This window comes from Vicugna pacos, chromosome 8 (assembly GCF_048564905.1).
Source record: "Vicugna pacos chromosome 8, VicPac4, whole genome shotgun sequence".
In the NCBI taxonomy this organism is placed as follows: domain Eukaryota; kingdom Metazoa; phylum Chordata; class Mammalia; order Artiodactyla; family Camelidae; genus Vicugna; species Vicugna pacos.
Window position 1 is genome coordinate 53,683,691 of NC_132994.1, and position 18,119 is coordinate 53,701,809.

The window sequence follows — 18,119 nt, forward strand, 5'->3', positions numbered from 1 at the left end:
TGACAAAAAACTAACAGAACTACAAGAAGAAAAAAAGTAGCCTACAATATTAGTTGGAGATTTCAATACCCAACTCTCAATAATTGATAGAACAGGTAGACAGAAAACAGTTAAGGCAACATAAGCACTAAGTACACTATTAACTCATGTGGTCTAATTTATTTATAAAAGGACATTACAGTAGACAAGTGCATAATACACATTCTTTCCAAGGGCACTCAAAACTTTTACTGACAGAGATCATAGTAGGATCATAAACCAATTCTCAATAAATTTAAAAGGACTCAGATCATACAAAGTATGTTCTCTGATGTCAGTGAAATTTAAACTAGAAATAACAATCTCTAGAAAAATCCCTAAATACTGGAAATAAAATAATCCACTTCTAAGTAACCCACAAGCCAAAGGAGAAATCCAAAAGAAAATAAGAAAGTGTACTTAATGAAATGAGCATGAAACAACACATCAAAATTTGTGTAACACCATTAAAGCAGTACTTAGTGGGAAATTTATGGCACTAATGTTTATATTAAGAGAGAAGAAAAGAGTTAAATCAACGACTACAGTTTCTATTTTAAAAATCTAGAAAAAGAAGCAGAAATTAAACCCCCCAAAAGTGGAAATAAAGATCACAGTGGAAATCAATGAAACAGAGAACAGATAAACAATAAAGAGAAATCAATGAAACAAAGCTGGTTCTTTTCAGTAAAACTGATAAACCATTTGCCAGGGTGTCTGGAGAAAACAGAGTAAAGAAATAAATTATTAACAGCAGGAATTAGAGAGGCAACATTATTACAGATTCTATTAATATTGAAAAGATAATGAGGAAATATTATGAACAACTTTATGTCAATAAACTCAACCACCTGGATGAAATGGACAAGTTCCTTGAGAGACACAAATTATCAATACCCTATACAAGAGAAACGGATAACCTTAATAGCTCTACTTATATTAAACACATTGAACTTGTAGTTAAAAATCTTCCAAAACAGAATACTCTAGGCTCAGATAGCTTTACAGGTAAATCCACCCAACATCTGAAGAAGAAAGAGAGAGACATCAGCAGCAATGGTAGTGTAAGCACTTCTGAAAATTCTCTCCTCCAAATAAGCTATGAAAAAACTAACAAAAATAGTTTGGATCAACTTTTTCAGATTCTGGGAATTAGCCAATAGCTTGTACCAACTGGAGAATGTTTATTCAAGAAGAATGCTTGACACTTGGTAAGAACAGTGAGCTTTGTGGTATTTATACTTGAGCTTATTACATTCCCACTGTGGCTCTGTGGGTACCTTTAAAAAGAAGAGCCTGCATTTATGGTGAAAGCCAGCAACTTGGCAGCCACTGAGGGGAGCAGAACAGGGCTGAAGCTCTTTCAAAGTCTCATTCCCAAGGAACTGTCATTATCTGATCTGTCTGGTGGTTCCCTGGAAGACACCACTTTTAAGCCTGTCTGCATTTGACCTATCTTCCTCAGGAACAATTACAGATAACTTCAGGGATGCCTGAGTGGTGAGTAACAGTAGGCAAACAACAGACTGACTAAAAAGATGTAAAGGAAAAGCTGGGGGAATGAGATGCCCACAGGGGTTTTGAAAAGCTCAGACTCAGTCCTGGGAGTCTGGAAGCTCTCCCATGTGTAGGGCTGTGTGTGCACAGAAAAGACCAGAGAAGGCTTTATGCCCTCACTGCTGGCTGACCTTAACACTCTATGCCAACAGGAATTGAGGGCTAAGACAGAGCTGTCAACTGCCTGGCTGGGTGTGGAGGGTGTGCACAGAACACACAGAGCCCCTAGCAAGATAGGGGCACCTACTGGTTCCAGGTGTTTAAGGAAATCTGTGTCCAATTATTGGCTGATCACTGATCTAACTCAGTAGAGACTCCTGTGGCCAAACATTACAATTATAGAATCAAAGAATCTGTTCAGAGAAGTGACTTAACAAAGAACAACAACTACAATAAGTAGGAACAACAAACCCTGGGGACTGGGGGTGGGGAGAATCTAATTTCAAGAGTTGTTATATTAGGTCATTGAAAATGCCCAGTTTTCAACAAAAGATTACAAGACATGCAAGGAAACAAGAAAGTATGGTCTACATACAAGAAAAATGCAATCAACAGAAACTGTCCCTTAGGAAGCCAAGACACTGGACTTCCTAGACAAAGACTTGAAATCCACTATTGTAAATACATTTAGAGAACTAAAGAAAACTATATTTAAAGAACTAATGCAAACTATGAGAACATCTCATCAGAGCATATTAATAAAGAAATAGAAATTGCAAAAGGAAGACATAATACCAAATTTGCACAGACTGTTCCAGAAAACTGAAGAGGAGTGAATTCTTCTTAACTCATTTCATGAAGCCAGCTTACTCTGACACCAAAACCAGATTAAGACATTGCAAGAAAAGAAAACTATATACCCATATTTCTCATGAACAAAATGCAAAAAAATCGAAATAAAATTTTAGTAAGTCCACCAATTTATAAAAAGGATAACACACCATGACTAAATGAGGTTTAGTCTAAGAATGAAAAGGTTGTTTAACATTTGAAAATCAATGTAATTTACCATTTTAACAAATTCAAAAGAAAAATCATATAATTAACAGTGTGGAAAAGGATGTGACAAAAACCCAACATCTATTCCTGACACAAACTATATCAGCAGACTACAAAATGAATGAATAAAGGGCATTTATTAAGAAAAAACCTATGATAATCTATTTAATAGTGAAAGACTGAATGCTTTCCCACTTACTTCCTTTAAGGATAAAAGAAGATAAAAGTATCTACTCTCATCATTCCTACTCAACATTGTACTGGAGGTTCTAGCCAGCACAAGGAGCAAGGAAGGAAGGAAGAAAAGAAGAAAGGGAGGGAGGGAGAGAAAGAGGGAAGGAAAGGAGGAGAGAGAGGGAGAGGGAGGAAAGGCATCTAGATTGGGAAGGGAGATACTAAACTGGCATATATATATATATATATATATATACACATACACATATATACACACACACATACACATACACATACATATATGAATGACTGTCTATGTAGAAAAAATCTGGTGAAGTCTACCAGAAAGCTATTAAAACTAACAAGACAGTTTAGTAACGTGGCATGATACAAGATCAACATACAACAATTAGTAGTATTTCCATAAATTAGCAACAAACAATTGTAAACTGAAATTGAAAAATGATATCATTTACCTATGAAATATGCAGGAATAAATCTGCCAAATATATGCAGGACTTATACACTGAAAACTAACACACAGTGCTGAGAGAAATTACAGAAGGCCTAAATAAATGGAGAAATATTTCCTGTTAATGCGTCAGATGATTGAATATTCTTAACATGTCAATTCTCCCCAAACTTATCTGTGGATTCAAGGCACACCAACTGGAATTCAAGAATGCTATAATGTAGAAATTGGCAAGCTTATTCTAAAATTCACGTGGACATACAAAAGACCTTGAATAGCTAAACCAACTTCAAAAAAGGACAAAGTTGGAGGACCAATAATACCTAATTTCAAGACACACTATAAAACTACAGTAATCAAGACAGTGTAAAGACACAAGCAAATCAAAGGATCGGAACAGAGTCCAGAAACAGACCCACACTTACACTGACAACTGATTTTCAATGAAGGTGCAAAGGTCATTCAGTTGAAGCAGGATTGTTTTTTCAACAAATAATGCTGGAACAAATGAATATCCAAATGCAAACAAAACAAAATTCTCTTATCTAAACCTTACACCATAAACAAAAATTAACACAAAACAGATCACAGACTTAAATTTAAAACCAACTGAATTAAGCGGGGGAGTGTACAGCTTAGTGGTAGAATGCATGCTTCGCAAGCGTGAGGTCCTGGGTTCAATCTCCTGTATCTCCATTACAAAATAAATAAATAAACCTAATAACAACAAAAAATAAAACCAACTGTATTAAACTTTCACAGGAAAACACAGGAGAAAACCTTTGTGACTTTGGAGCAAGGTTTCTTAGATACTATACTAAAGCATGATTTAAAAAAGGAAAAAATTGAGGAACTAGACTTCATCAAAATCAAAAAAGTTTCCTTTTCTAAAACTACTGTTTAAAGAATGAAAAGGCATAAGAGACTGGGAGAAAATACCACAAATCATGTATCTGATAAAGAACATATTTAGAATATATAAAGAACAGCGTGATGTCACCTACCCAAAAATGGATGGTTTTGATTTCAGAAAGGGTAGGGGGTGGAAGGATGAGAGAAAAAAGGCTTTCATTTTTCAAATGAATAATCAAAGTAAGAACTTTTAAAAAAGTTGCAAGAATCTAAAAAAAAAAATTATTTACAAAACAGAAACAGACTCATAGACATAGAAAACAAACTTACGGTTACAAGTGGGGAAGAATATAAGAAGGGGTAAAATGGGAGTTCGAGATGTGCAGGTACTGACTGATATACATAAAATAGATAAACAAGTTTATACTGTATAACACAGAGAACTATATTCAATATCTTGTAGAAGCTTATGATGAAAAGAATATGAAAATGAATATATGCATATTCACGTATGACTGAAGCATTGTGCGCTGTACATCAGAAATTGACACAACATTGTAAACTGACTGATAAAAATAAAAGAAATTTTAAAAAGATAAAAATAAAAGAAATTAAAATCCAGAAAAAGAAGTTGCAAGTAGTAGGGTATTTTAAGGAAAAAAGATGAACTACTTCCTTCTCATGAAGAGAAGAAACTGAAGGAGTCAGGAATAGGATTATAAAAATAGAAAAAATACATAGTGGAGGAGAGATTGGATACTTGGAATTAACTCTTATGGCTGCACTACATTAAGAAGAGATTTCATTCATTCATTTGGTTTACATTTGAGTGTTCATAAATAAAGGGCTTTAGTCTAATTGACCATCTGAATTAACTTCTCCCTGACTAAAGAAGTTAATGAAATAAAGCACTCTGTTTTTTCAAAAAAACCAACAAACTCAAGATAAAATATATTAGTAACTAAGGATCAGTAATACTATTTAAGGGTTATAACATATTTTAGAAGCTTCATTACAAGCTCTGACTTGGGAGCAGATAATACCATCGTAGGGGCATGAGACACAAAAAGTAGAAGTTTTAGACTTTCAAGCAAATGTCTTTAAATCAACCTAAAAATGTTTCTTCTTCGTATCTTAAAAAAAGAATGTAGCTTTACTAAAATGTTTGCACAGAAGTGATTGACATTTCTTAAAAAAATAAATAAAAAGAGTAAACGAGGCACAAAATTCAAGAGGAAAGCGGTGAGAGGCAGTCCTATGTGGCTTATTTATATATTTTGGTCAACCAACTAATAAGAAGATGTTAGAAACTGAATGACAGGGCTGCAAAGTAACAAACAAAAAATTGCCTCTGTTGATTTACTTGGGTACAATGGGCTCATTTAAGCAAATGAGAGAAATAAAGAAATGATTTTTTTGTACATACTGGGCTGTAGTATTTCCACCTTCAACTCGCCTACAGTTTTTAAGTCATGAGAAATATATCTTAATTCATCCTTACTTCTAAGAAATTATGAGTGTAGGGAAAACCCAAAGGTTTTAGGTGAACTCAAGCATTTAGACATATCTGAACTTCTCATGAAAATTTCCTCTCAGAAGCTTCTTAAGTGCTCTGTGTTCAAAAAAAGAAGCGAAGCTAACCTGACAGGCTTCAGAAGCTGGGATGTTTTGTGAGGCTTTTTTGAATTTTAACCTGGAGAGTGTTGCATGGATCGCTGTGTCATCTGAAAATAGGCATCCAATGCAGTCAGACTGACTACAGAGTCTTTCACTCACATATTACGTAGAAGTTGTAAAAAATCTTATAAAACGTGTTCAAAGAGAGAGCTGCTCCCATTTGTATAAAATATGGTTGTTGAAACATGGTCATATAGAATTTGGTTGTTGAAACAGAGTTGGTCCTCACTGATCCTGTGTATTTTTTTATATGTGTAATCTGTCTTTGAGTATACATACACTCCTCAGAGTTGGTTATTATATTATCAACTATTACGTCAAATTTTAATTGTTTGGAGACTGGGACTGAAAACATACCTGGCAGATAAAACAAAAGCAAAAACAAAAACCTGCAAGACCTGAGATGTGTGTTTGCATCATATGACAGCAGAGAGAAGGCATGGGAAGAGCAGATTAGGAAACTGGGGATCTGTGTTCTAGTACTGGGTCTGCCTCTCACTATTTCTCAGATCTTGTTTCTCCACATGTAAGAGAGGGGTTAGAATGCTGGTCTGCAGGGAAATGGTGACATAATGTGAATGACTGCACTCTGAAGTGACACAGGGCTATACATAATTATATAATCTTCAGTAGATTTTCTCTCTCAAAAAGAAAGATTTTTAAATCTACAACAAAATGGGATCTTACCAAGGAGACTAATAACACTGAATATAGTACAAAAAACAAACATACACCCCAGACGTCTGGGGATCTGAAGATTTAGGTCTTGCTTTAGTTCAAGTGCTAACATAAACATGCCCTGTGAAATGTGCACAAGGCTTTTCCCCTTAGTTTTCCTGACTGCAGAACAGAGAGCATATAGAATTTCTAAGGTATCTTCAAGGCCATGATTCTGTGACTCTTAAATACAATTTAAAAATTCTGTTTGTCTTTCATCTGTAGAATGAAAGATTATCTTGCGAAATAATGTATGGTTTTATTTGATAATTCCTGTAAATTAGACTGTCATTTTAATCGGAATTTCTGAGCTGGAAGAAACATTCTTCAAAATGTCAAAGTCTAGAGTAGGGTCAACTTGAACAAATATTTTCCTGAAGGACAGTCAGTAGGGATTAGCTGTGTGCACGTGTAAGCACGTACCTAGACACAGGGACAGTGGAGGTGGATGGGAGGGCACGACAGATACCTAAGAAGGTTGTTACACGCATGTGATAGTTGGCTAGTCATGTGTGAATATGAAGTTTGGGCTTAAAATTAGGTATAAAATGATTTGCAAAGATAAAAATTGGGAAGTATTTTGGGAAGGTTTTTGATTTTTTTTTCCTGAGGTGAAAGAGGGATTTTTCTATTTATGTATTAAGCAAGTACCAAATAAAAATACAAAAACTTTCTAGAGATATTTTAAAATTAACACCCCCAAAATTGCTCAAATACATTAAGCATTTGTAAAAATACATATAATGATAATTTTCTGGGTATTAGCTTTTTTCTTTAATGCCTCAAAATAGGCATTTCATAATTTCTTTGGCCACATCGTCTACCTGTTTTCAGTTAATGTCATTTCAAAATGTTATTCAAACAAAATAAATGACAGAATGGTCCACAAAACAATACCTCAGCATGATATTTTATTTAGTACTATTTCTTATAACTTTGCAATACATATTCTCAAAGTCTAATCGTTAAAATATTCTCCTTAAATGATCTAAACTCTTTTAGAAATCAATTATCCAAAATTTAACTTGTAGTGTGGTGTTATGAAGAGGGAAATGGAGAAACCGTCCTTAAAACACCAACATCACGAACAACAACCTCCACCACCACCACCACAACCACCACCACCACCACTATTTATCATCGGAAATTATTTAGGAGGGAAAGCTGCTTACTGTGTCACGGACTCTGAGCCCAGTCTGAAATCCTGGGACCTGACTGACTGCTGTGAAAGAAGAAGAACAGAGAGTAAGTCACAAACCTCAGAAGACAACACAGGCAATACTCACATGCTGAAAACCCACCAACTGGCTGAGTGAGGAGAGAGCATGCCCGTGCGGAACATACGTGTCTATCAGCATAATGCATTCATTCACTCCTATGAGAAGGCAAGGAAACAGTGCTCCAGGTCGGTTATGTACTCTTCGCAAATAGAGTCAGCTTTTAGGTGTGTGGCGAAGAGTTGGTTGTGAATTGGCCTAAATTAGTTTAGTAATACTATGTAATATTACTTAAATTCTAAATTTATCTTTCAGCATTGCAAATTTCCTTTATAATCTTTTCAGCATACTCTGTTTTCATGGAGATATTCACTGAACTGTATGTAAAATTTTGAATCTGAAAGCTCTTTAAATCTACTACAAAATTTGTTCAGTATATCTGCTTTATTAACAGCACCTCCATCAGGAAATCAAATAAGTGCTTTCTGTGGTGCCTGATGATATCTGAGTGTTAGATGGTTTCTCTACAGTTTGAACATTAATTCCAAATGAAAGCATACTGTGGAAAAATAGTGCCTGATATGCGACAGTGTTTTAGAAATCAACTCAATCTTGCTATAAAATAGTCTTGCAAATTTTTTAGAGATAATTACATGCTATGGAAAGGATCTACTTAAAATTCACATAGAAAATATAAACTGCTAATATGTTAAAGTTTTGAATTACATACAAATGAAAGAGATATACCATAATCACCTAATTAAATTTTTTAAACTTCAGAAAACAAAAATACCCAAAATGAAATGAAAGAAGAGGAGGACAATTTTCTCTTTCAGTCTTGAGTTCTTTGAGTAACTACTGCTTTGCCAGTCTTATCTCTACTGAAGTTTGTTTTTGCTTTTTTAGATTTCCTCCTTCATAATCAGATTTCAGCAAGATTTGGCACTGAGTATCTTCAAACAAGTATAACTTTTCTTATAAAGATTTCAAGAGGGTTTTGTCATTTTCTGGACTGCAGTTATATGATATTATTGCTAGCTATGCAGCTTTAAATCATGCATATGATAAAAACAAGAGTTAAATAACAAGAAGACATAGTGGTGAAAGGTGGATGTTGTAGTAAGTGACCCAATTCAAAGAAAGAACAATTCTTGATTTTTCTCCACCAGTGAAGATGATCTGACTCAGTTAAAATGTGTTTCGGGAAAAAAAGTATAAACACATGGAAAACTTAAATTCAAGGGCTAATTCATCTTGCAGAATAGTCTACCTGCCCTCAACTCAATAGAACAAGAAGCAAAGAAAACCATCAAAACCTCTCAGAAAGCATCAATTATAACCAAATTTCTTCTGTTTTCCCCCAGATTTATGAAATAAATTCCGAACAGAGCAATCAAATTATAGGTAAGTTTTTTTTTTTAACATGGTATAAGCATTACTTCTCTCTCTTTGCCCAAGGCAAGACCAACATCTTACCATATGTATATACAGTCGTCCCTCTTATCTGAGGGGGATTGGTTCCAGGACACTCCTGCCCTTACAGATACCAAAATCTGCAGATGCCAAAGTACCTTATATAAAATAGTGTAGTATTTGCATATAACCTAACAACCTTCTGTATACTCTAAATCATCTCTAGATTACTTATAATTCCTAATATGATGTAAATGCTATGAAAATAGTTGTAAATACAATGTAAATGCTATGTAAATAGTTGCCAGCATGGCAAATTCAAGTCTTGCTTTTTAGAACTTCCTGGAATTTTTTTTTTTTCTGAATAATTTTGATCCATGGTTGGTTGACTCTTCAGATGTGGAACCCACAGATAAGGAAGGCCGACTGTATGTGGAATGTTTTAAAACAACCGGATTAAGAAAAAAAACCCCAACATAATGGCTCTAATCAGATTTGAGCCTACTCCAGAGGCTGAGAGAAGTGACATCAGACTGAATTATACATCTCTGTTAAGTCAGTGCTACTTCTCCTTGTTTGTTGTGACCCCGACAAATGAGTAACAACATACTGCCACATGCAGGTCTTACCAAACCTGCTTTCAATAGTCTTTTCATGTGAAATGGATGCTGTGATGCTCTCAGAAAATTGAGCTTAAGTAGAGTAAACACTGTCCCTGACATCTTTCCTACTGTGTTACTCCATTACTGTTATGGGCATATCCAAGTCCTTTTTCATGATGCAAGGTTGGCTTACCCTGTGTTTGAATCCTGTCGATCACAAATTAATCTGGGAGTCACATGACAAAGTCTTAACACTTATTTGTAAAAGGACACTTATTTAATCAGGACCAATACTTCACTTCTAAACACCTTTACTCACTCATTCCTTGGTCTCAGCAGCAGCACGCCATATGGGTAGTTACTCATGGAGGCAGAAGGAGGGGGAAGAAGGAGGTGTCTCTGTGAGCTGTTTGGTTTCACTTTATCTTTAAACAAAAAAGCCCCCAAGGCTATGAGACAATCAGCCCATGAGCACCCCCCACCATCAAGGCCAAGGAGCATGGCTGCCCTTCTTTCCCTCCTGTCCACACACTCCTCTCGGACAGCTGTTTTGTGACTTCGTTTCCTCTTCACGGATACCCTTGATTTGGAGAGGAGGGGATGAAGAGAGGAAGATGAGCAAAGCAAAGGAGATGAATGAAAGGATCAGAAGGTAGAGACTCCTGCTTCCCAAACCCTCACAACTTCGGAATGATGCTTTTAAATTCAGATGCAGTGAGACAAATATGAGAGGAATGATTAATGGAGTGATTTTCAGGGCCTCTACTCATTACATGGAGATTTACCAAGAAGAAACAACTCATAAATAACTTGGTAAAAGAGAAATGGGCCATGCAAACAACTCACCCAAATATTTCTATAAACTTGAAGAATGAATGTAAAATTAGGTAAATGATCAACGTTTGTTGTAGCTAGCACACCAGCTTTAAATAAGGCAAACTTCAGATACGGTATAGCTCTGCTTTTACATGCTATTTATATACCTCCTGATATCTACCTTTTCCAAAGAATTAATATCTGTAGTTTTTTTCATACCCATTTTGTAGGAATTTTTTAAAAAGAGAGAACCAATCCAACAACCAGAGCTGTTGGTTATATTTTAATCTTGGTTCTGTCATTAACTCTTTATGTGGACTGAGTAAGCCACTCAACTTCTCTTGGGGTGTGTTTCTCACTTGAAAATGGACAGGAGGTGCTCAGAATAAAAGCATGAACTATCATAGCACCATGCTCGTATTTTACAGATGAGGAAATGGAGGCCCAGAGTCACCAAGATTTCAGAAGTAGCCTGAATCCTGTTTTTTAAACTGAGTCAACAGCGAAACTGTTTTTCAATACAATTTTGTTTGAAAGCCTCACATACAAAAGCTTAAAAGTAAAATTTCTGTAGGTGAAGTGAGGTTTGGTGGCCTGGCAAACACCTTGCCCCTCCAGCCCTATCCCCCAGAGCACGAAGACTAGGGCTCTACAGAGGAGATTTTACAAACCGCTGGACTAGACAAGCTCTTTCAGGTTTTCTTTATTGCTAAGATTTTGTTTTCAGGAGCATAATTTTATGACTTAAAATATTCCTATCACTTTGGGGTTGATTCTTTGATTTTAGAACCTATTATTATGTGAGTTGCATTTGATGCTAAATCCTTTAATTACGCTTTTCCTTAAGGACAAAAGATTCCTCTGTATTAAGATGCAGTTTCTAAAGGAAGAGGGTATAGTTCAGTGGTAGAGTGCATGCTTAGCATGCAGGAGGTCCTGGGTTCAATCCCCAGCACCGCCATTAACATAAATAAATAAAAACCTAATTACCCCCCTCCCCACAAAAAGATGCAGTTTCTAGAAGTATATTAAAACAAAAAGTGAAGATCTTCATCTTGATTCATGATATGTAGTTTCAAATACTAACCGTGCCAATTAAAAACAGTAACAACAAATACTTAGGGAACACCACTCTGGAGGCGAGGCACGGTGCTGGGTACCTAGGGATACAAAGCTAAGTGGGCTCTAAGAGCTTAGACTCTAATGGGAAAAGGCATGGATACAACCAATAAGGCAGAGGGAGATACACATTGTGATAAAGGTAAAAAAAATGTGCATATATAAAAGAACAGAAGCCTTGAATTGTAACTGGAGGCTTTTGACAAGGATTCACAGAAGAGGGACATTCAGCTATCTTAAGGGATAAACTGAAGTTCTGATAACAGGAGCAGCACAAAAAATACACAGCTGGAGAAAACAGGGTAAGCAAAGGTTTGAGGTTTTGTGTCTGCAGGGCAGCATACTTAGGAGGGTGTTTTGGAAGATGAGGAAAAGTAGGGCAGAACTGCTATTCAGTTTTTGAGGGATGAGAGCTAGATTACTTACAAGATTTGGACTTTAAAGACAAATGAAGCACCAACTAAGATGAGCTGGTAAATCACATGAGCTGATTTCCATTTTAGAAAGGCAGCTCCAGGAGGAGGTAAACGGTGCAGTAAAGACTGAAGAACGGGAGAATGGAGACTGCGGTAGGCAGAGGCAGGGGGCTGTTTCATAGCCATCTCCTCTCGAAGCTCCTCCCCCTCACTCTTTAAAAAAACTTGCACCCTTACTTAATGCCTTCTACCCTCTGTCCTTTTTATTCTGCACACTCCTCTGCTCCCATGGATTCGACCAGTATGGATGACTTCCAAATCAATACCCTGAACCCAGACAATGACCTGGCAATTGTCAGTTTTCAGTAAATCTTGTAAATACAACAGTTTTTCTGCAGATGCACTTGGAGTCAAACATTTTCATCAGAACTGCCTTGCAAGTCCGAGTTTTCAGCAAATCTCTCCCAAGTCCCGTAGATGCCCATGAGAGGTCTACATTGGCTACTGCAGGTACTACAGACATCGAGTCTCAGATGGAAATTCCCCTTCAATTCTTACACACCAAGATGTTCACATTAGAAACCTAGATTTCTCGTTTTCCTTCATATGGATTTAGTCACCAAACCCCACTGTCTCTTTATGTTTGGTGTGGATTACTACAATAGCCTCTCCTGGTCTTATTTCCTTTAGAACTGCTTTTTTTCTTGTCTTCTCAGAGCTTCTAGAATGAGCTTTTGAAACAACTGATTTGATCATGCCATCCTCCATGCTTTAAATCCTTCAGTGGTTCCTTACTATCTTCAGGACAAAATCCAGCTCCTTAACATGCCATACAAGGATCTTCCTGATCCTGTCCCCTTGTTCAGGCTCAGCTCTTTCTGTCTTTAACTTTGCATCCTAGACTACAGCCATGATGAAATACTCAGGCTGGCCCGGGTGCCATGCTGATCTGTTCAGTCTGTCTGGAATGCCCTTCCTCCCATAAAACTCAATTTGGGAATCAACCCTTCTGGAAAGCCTTTCCTGACCTCATTAATCTTAGGTCAGGGGACGTTTCTATCTGCTCTCCTGCATTTCATGTAGAACTCTATCAAAACACTCAGACTATTATGCTGTAAAAATCCCTGATGTCTGACTGTCTATTTTTTCAAGAGAGAACTCCTTAAAGATGAAGGTAGATGATGATTCTATTAACACACTGGAATATAGAAGAAAAAAGCCAGGTTTTTAAAAATGGATTTGGTTTTGAGAATACTGGACTAGATATTTCAGAATGATGTCTATGTGAAAATTTCTAGTAGGCAGTTAGAAATACACTTGGGCAATTCAGAACAGGAGACAGGGTTACAGACGTAAAATTTGAGATATCTGAAATACCAAAGGAATATTTGAAATTATAGGGGAAGAGGATAATCCAGAAAAAAAATGTTAGAGAAAAATAAAAAAACAACAAAAAAACATGCAATATACATCTTGGTGAAGGCTTGTATTATAGTAGCAGGTAAAGTCAAAGAACGAGAGAGGAAAAGGAGAGGTAAGAGCACTGTTACAAACATTAAGGAAAGAAAACAGCGGAGACAATGGTGTTAATGACCCAGAACACTGGGGTACGGAGTATTTCTTTACATTGTCTGTAATCTGCTGGAAAGAGCTCCTCCCTCCAACCTGTGCTTTATCCCTTGTCCCGTCCCCCTGTGACCAGCTGGTTTTTCAGTTTCTCTGATGAGCATTTCTGGCCACTTGAGGGCTTCTGCACCAGCTGTTTCTAATGCCTCAACTGTATCCTCCTCTGCACTCCCCTCCCTCCCAATACCTTATAAAAACCAACCCATCTACTACTCACCACAAGGCCTCACAGCTTCCCTTCACTGTCCTTTCACTGCTTATATAGCTTGATGACTCATTAATTACAGTTACTTTCACTCATTAGGCCGTAAGTTCTGTAAGTGGAGGGACTATTTCTGTTTAACTCACCATTACACCATCCAGACAACATTCTACCACAGTGCCAGGAAAAACAGCAGGCGATGAAGACACCAAAGGGGTGGAGGAGTGAGGATGGAGATCACCAGCTGAGTGAGGGCTAGAAGAATGTGGGAGGGGAAAATAACCAAAAATACAAGTGGAGAGGTCAGACACAGAAAGGAGGGCAGGGCTTTGAGACCTGAAAGCAGCTGGAGAAGGAAGGTGAAGTTACAGAAATAGAAAGTACAGATGAGATGTTGAGGGAATTAACATTGAGTAACTTCAAGAAAGCACGGAGACAAAGTCAGCCTGGACTGAGAGGTCAGGAGCCTGAGAAATGTGGACCTGATTTTGACCAGACACTGTATAGAATGGGGTAAGGGGTCGGGAAGAACAAGAAGATGATCATGGGCCTCACTGAGACTGGGAATCACAAATACAGCACAGAGACAACCACCACAATTACATACTTTTCTTTAGCAATGATAGAAGAGTGGAAGTGAGAGAGATGGATAACTGGTTTACCCCCAGGCCTGGGGACTGGTAAAACCTGTATGCCAAGTCACACATTCCAAGTGCCCTGTACGTGTCTGGCATCAAACTGCTAAGTAACTGTTGCTTCCATGCATTTATTTCCTGCTGGTCTAAGTGACCTGGTTTAGGGAGAGAGAAAACTGATGGCAGATAACCAACAAGGTAGGAAACATCAGCATGCTAGCCACCTTCCTCTTTTTTAAAGAAAAAATTCTGCAAACTATAAGAATCATCTGGGTCATCTCCTGCCTCTTTCGAGACTGAACTATTCCCAAGTGATGGGAGGTGAGGGAAGGAAACTGGAGAGACTGAAGGAGACCTGCCAGCTTTATCAAGTCCATGTGGCCCTCTGCATACTGCTGACCATCCGCTCGTGTGCAAAGCCACCACCACTGAGGTCTGCAGCAGGGTCAGCTCTGTCTGGAAGATTAATAAATACCTCAGTACGGCTGCTCCTATTTGTTTACCTGATCCTTCCTTCATTCAATGAACATTTACTGTAAACCTGCTCTGTGCAAGATGCTGGGAATTCAATTTTAAATTAAACATAATCCTTGCCTTCAAACAATTTTTAGCCCTTTTATTTTCATCCAAAGAGGAGGAAAGGGATAGAAGAAAAAAGTCATATGCATGAGCCATGCTAGAAGTAGTAGGTTACATCTTTCCTTTTGATCCCATTTCCTATGTCTGACTTTCTCCTTCTTCATCTTTATAAAGACTTACAGGTTTTATAAAACCACAATGTATTTTTAATAAAGTTTCAAACTACAGCTAATCCTATTTGTGGAGTCCATACTTGCAAATTCGTCTGCTCACTAAACTCTGTTAGTAAGCCCCAAATCAAAGCGTGTGGTGTTTTCCCAGTGGAACACGTGCACTGGTGCAGAGTGGGGACAGACCTGAGCAGCCCAATGCACACATTTCCAGCTGAGGTCGGAACTTCAGAACCTTCTAATGCTTTGGCATGTTTCTAATGCTCTGTCTTACTACTTCAGCTCTCATGCAATAAATAAGTGTCCTTTTTGTGGTCTATTTAGTGTCATAGATTTTTGCACTTTTGTGCATTTTTGTTGGTTATTTTTTTAAATGGTACCTAAGCATAGTGTTGAAGTGCTGTCCAGTGTGACTAAGTGCAAGAAGCTGATGTGCCTCACAAATAAAATATATGTGTTAGTTAAGCTTCATTCAGGTGCAGGTTACAGAGCATGAGTTCGATTTTAATGGATCGACAATATTAAATAAAGTGTCTTTAAACAGAAACACACATAAAACAAGGTTAAGTATTGATCAGTTGATGAAAATGTGACCACAGGCTCTCAGGAACCTAATCGTGTATTTCCTCTGGGAGCATTGGTTTAGAATTCACTAATTCAGTGTTCATGGTGACTTCATAGAACGTAACAACTGTAAATAACAAGAACTGACTATATTTTTCATCGTAGTTTCTGTGCATCCACCAAATTTTTAACTTACTGTCCTTAGCTGCTACATTTCCTAAGCTTATTCCTTGACAAATCTATGAAGTTTTTTGGGAGCTCTGCCTCAATCAAAATTGTAATCACTTACTGAGAATATACTATATGTAAAGTACTAAGGTGGGAACTTTGAGGGGAATATGAATGTTGGAAAGTTGACTCCCACTGGTTTCACCTGGCTATGTGTAACGGCTTATAGACTGCTACACAGTCAGGTCCACTGGAAGTTATACCCTGCGATCAAAGGGACTGACATAGATATATTATTCCTCTGATGAGGTTAGAAGAACATTCTCCAGCAAAATTCGGTAACTCTGTGTGTACAAAGGAGCTTTCAGAAATATAAAGGAATATCTCCCAAAGATTAGCTTGTTTAGGGTAGAGTCTGGGCACTGGTATTTTTACAGAAGTGTCCAAAGTGATTCTGAAGCCTAGCAGTTTGAGAACTATTAATCTCATATATATCGAACCAGTAATTTCTGAAGGTAGGAGACCTCAGGACTAATTCTTTTTTTTTTTAAATTGAAGTATAATTGATTTACAATGTTGTGTTAGTTCCTGGTGTATAGCAAAGTGATTCAGATACATATATACATATATTATATAAGTGTGTGTGTGTATATATACACATATATATATTCTTTTCCATTACAGTTTATTACAAGATGTTGGATATAGTTCCCTGTGCTATACAGTAGGACCTTGCTGTTTATTACAGTAGGACCTTGCTGTTTATGGCCAGTTCTTGATTTGTGTGTCTGAAGCTGACTTAGTACTGCTTAGTTGCCAGGGACTGCTGTGACCTCTACTGTCTCCTTTCTCCTTCTTCCCTTCCTCTGATTCGAATCTCAATTTGTACCAACGCTGTCCACTAAGAACTTCGATTTCCCTCCCAACAAACAATATTAAACAGACACAGTAACTCTCAGGCTCATAATTTAGCAAGGGCAAATATATGTATACATAACTTGGCACTAAGTTAGCAGGTGATAAATGCGGTAAAAGACAATGTGCTACGAGATTATGGGAGAAAAAAGGATTCCTTTGAACAAATGGAGGTTCTAGCTGGCCTTTCTGCAGCCCAATCTAAAAGACTGATTCCTTATTCTACATTGTCCCAGTATGTATACATATGTATATATATTCTTATTAGTTTAAACAAAACTGGTATGTCGCTTTAAAATTTGTTCTTTAGTTGTCTTCTTCAACCATGTGTACTAAAGCACAAACCATTTTTGTTTTACGATATTTATCATGTACACATATATCAGTTATAGCAGACTAAATATACATGATATTTGAAGTAATTATAAAAGTTGTGATAAAAAATGTGACTCAGATAATAAGATTATTCATATGGAAAAATTCAATTTGAAATGTAATTTAGACCTATGCCTGCCAGTGAGTTTAAGGACAGGGCAACACAGCCTCCATGATCTTGGCCCAGGAATGTTTTCTGCAGTGATCTTGGGAACGATACTGCTTTCCAGTCAGTGACTCTGCAAGCTGGCAGGACGTGGACCGAGAGCATTTCCTCACAAGGGAGACATCAACCTCTGGGGGTCGATAAAACATTCTATCTCCGTGTGAGATACAGCGGTGTGTCAGAGGCTGCTGCTTAAACACACCCACAGTAACAGGGAGGCAGAAGTCGGGGTAAAAAGAAAGAAAAGACTCATCAAGCACAAAAAAGTTTAGTGAATGAGAGATACAAGCCAATCTGTTCCAATATGTTCAGACACCTTTCACTGTGCATGTGGTTTGTGAGAACAAAAAAGATATTCAAATAAAAAAAGATTCTTCTCTTCTTATGTCAACTGAAGGAGAGCCATGTTAAAATCAGAGATAGCTATGACCACATTATTGGGACTGCTACGTAATAACAGTAAAAACATCAGCAGTTAATCCTCCGTAGTTTATGTAAATATTAGCATATAGTTAATTTCTTAAGCAAAGGAAATACATGGTAGTCAAGAGATACCTAAATTTAATCAAGACATTTTATATAGATTCATCACATTGAGCCTCACATAACTGGATACATCTTTTTGTGAAGTCGTTTTTAGGTAGGGTAGTCTATAATTCTAACACCACTA

At 37.1% G+C, this 18,119-nt stretch overlaps 1 protein-coding gene across 7 annotated transcripts in view; it reads right to left on the bottom strand.

Moving 5' to 3' along the window:
- Positions 1-18,119, bottom strand: part of AHI1 (Abelson helper integration site 1) — a 248,433-nt gene that overhangs the window by 80,716 nt on the left and 149,598 nt on the right. For all 7 annotated transcript variants that reach the window (XR_012075023.1, XR_012075020.1, XR_012075021.1 and 4 more), the window contains one exon: positions 7,639-7,688. Coding sequence is in view for 2 of the 7 variants with exons in the window: in XM_072965904.1 (XP_072822005.1) it covers positions 7,639-7,688 (50 nt within the window). In the remaining 5 variants the exon portion in view is untranslated. The remainder of the gene's footprint in view (positions 1-7,638; positions 7,689-18,119) is intronic.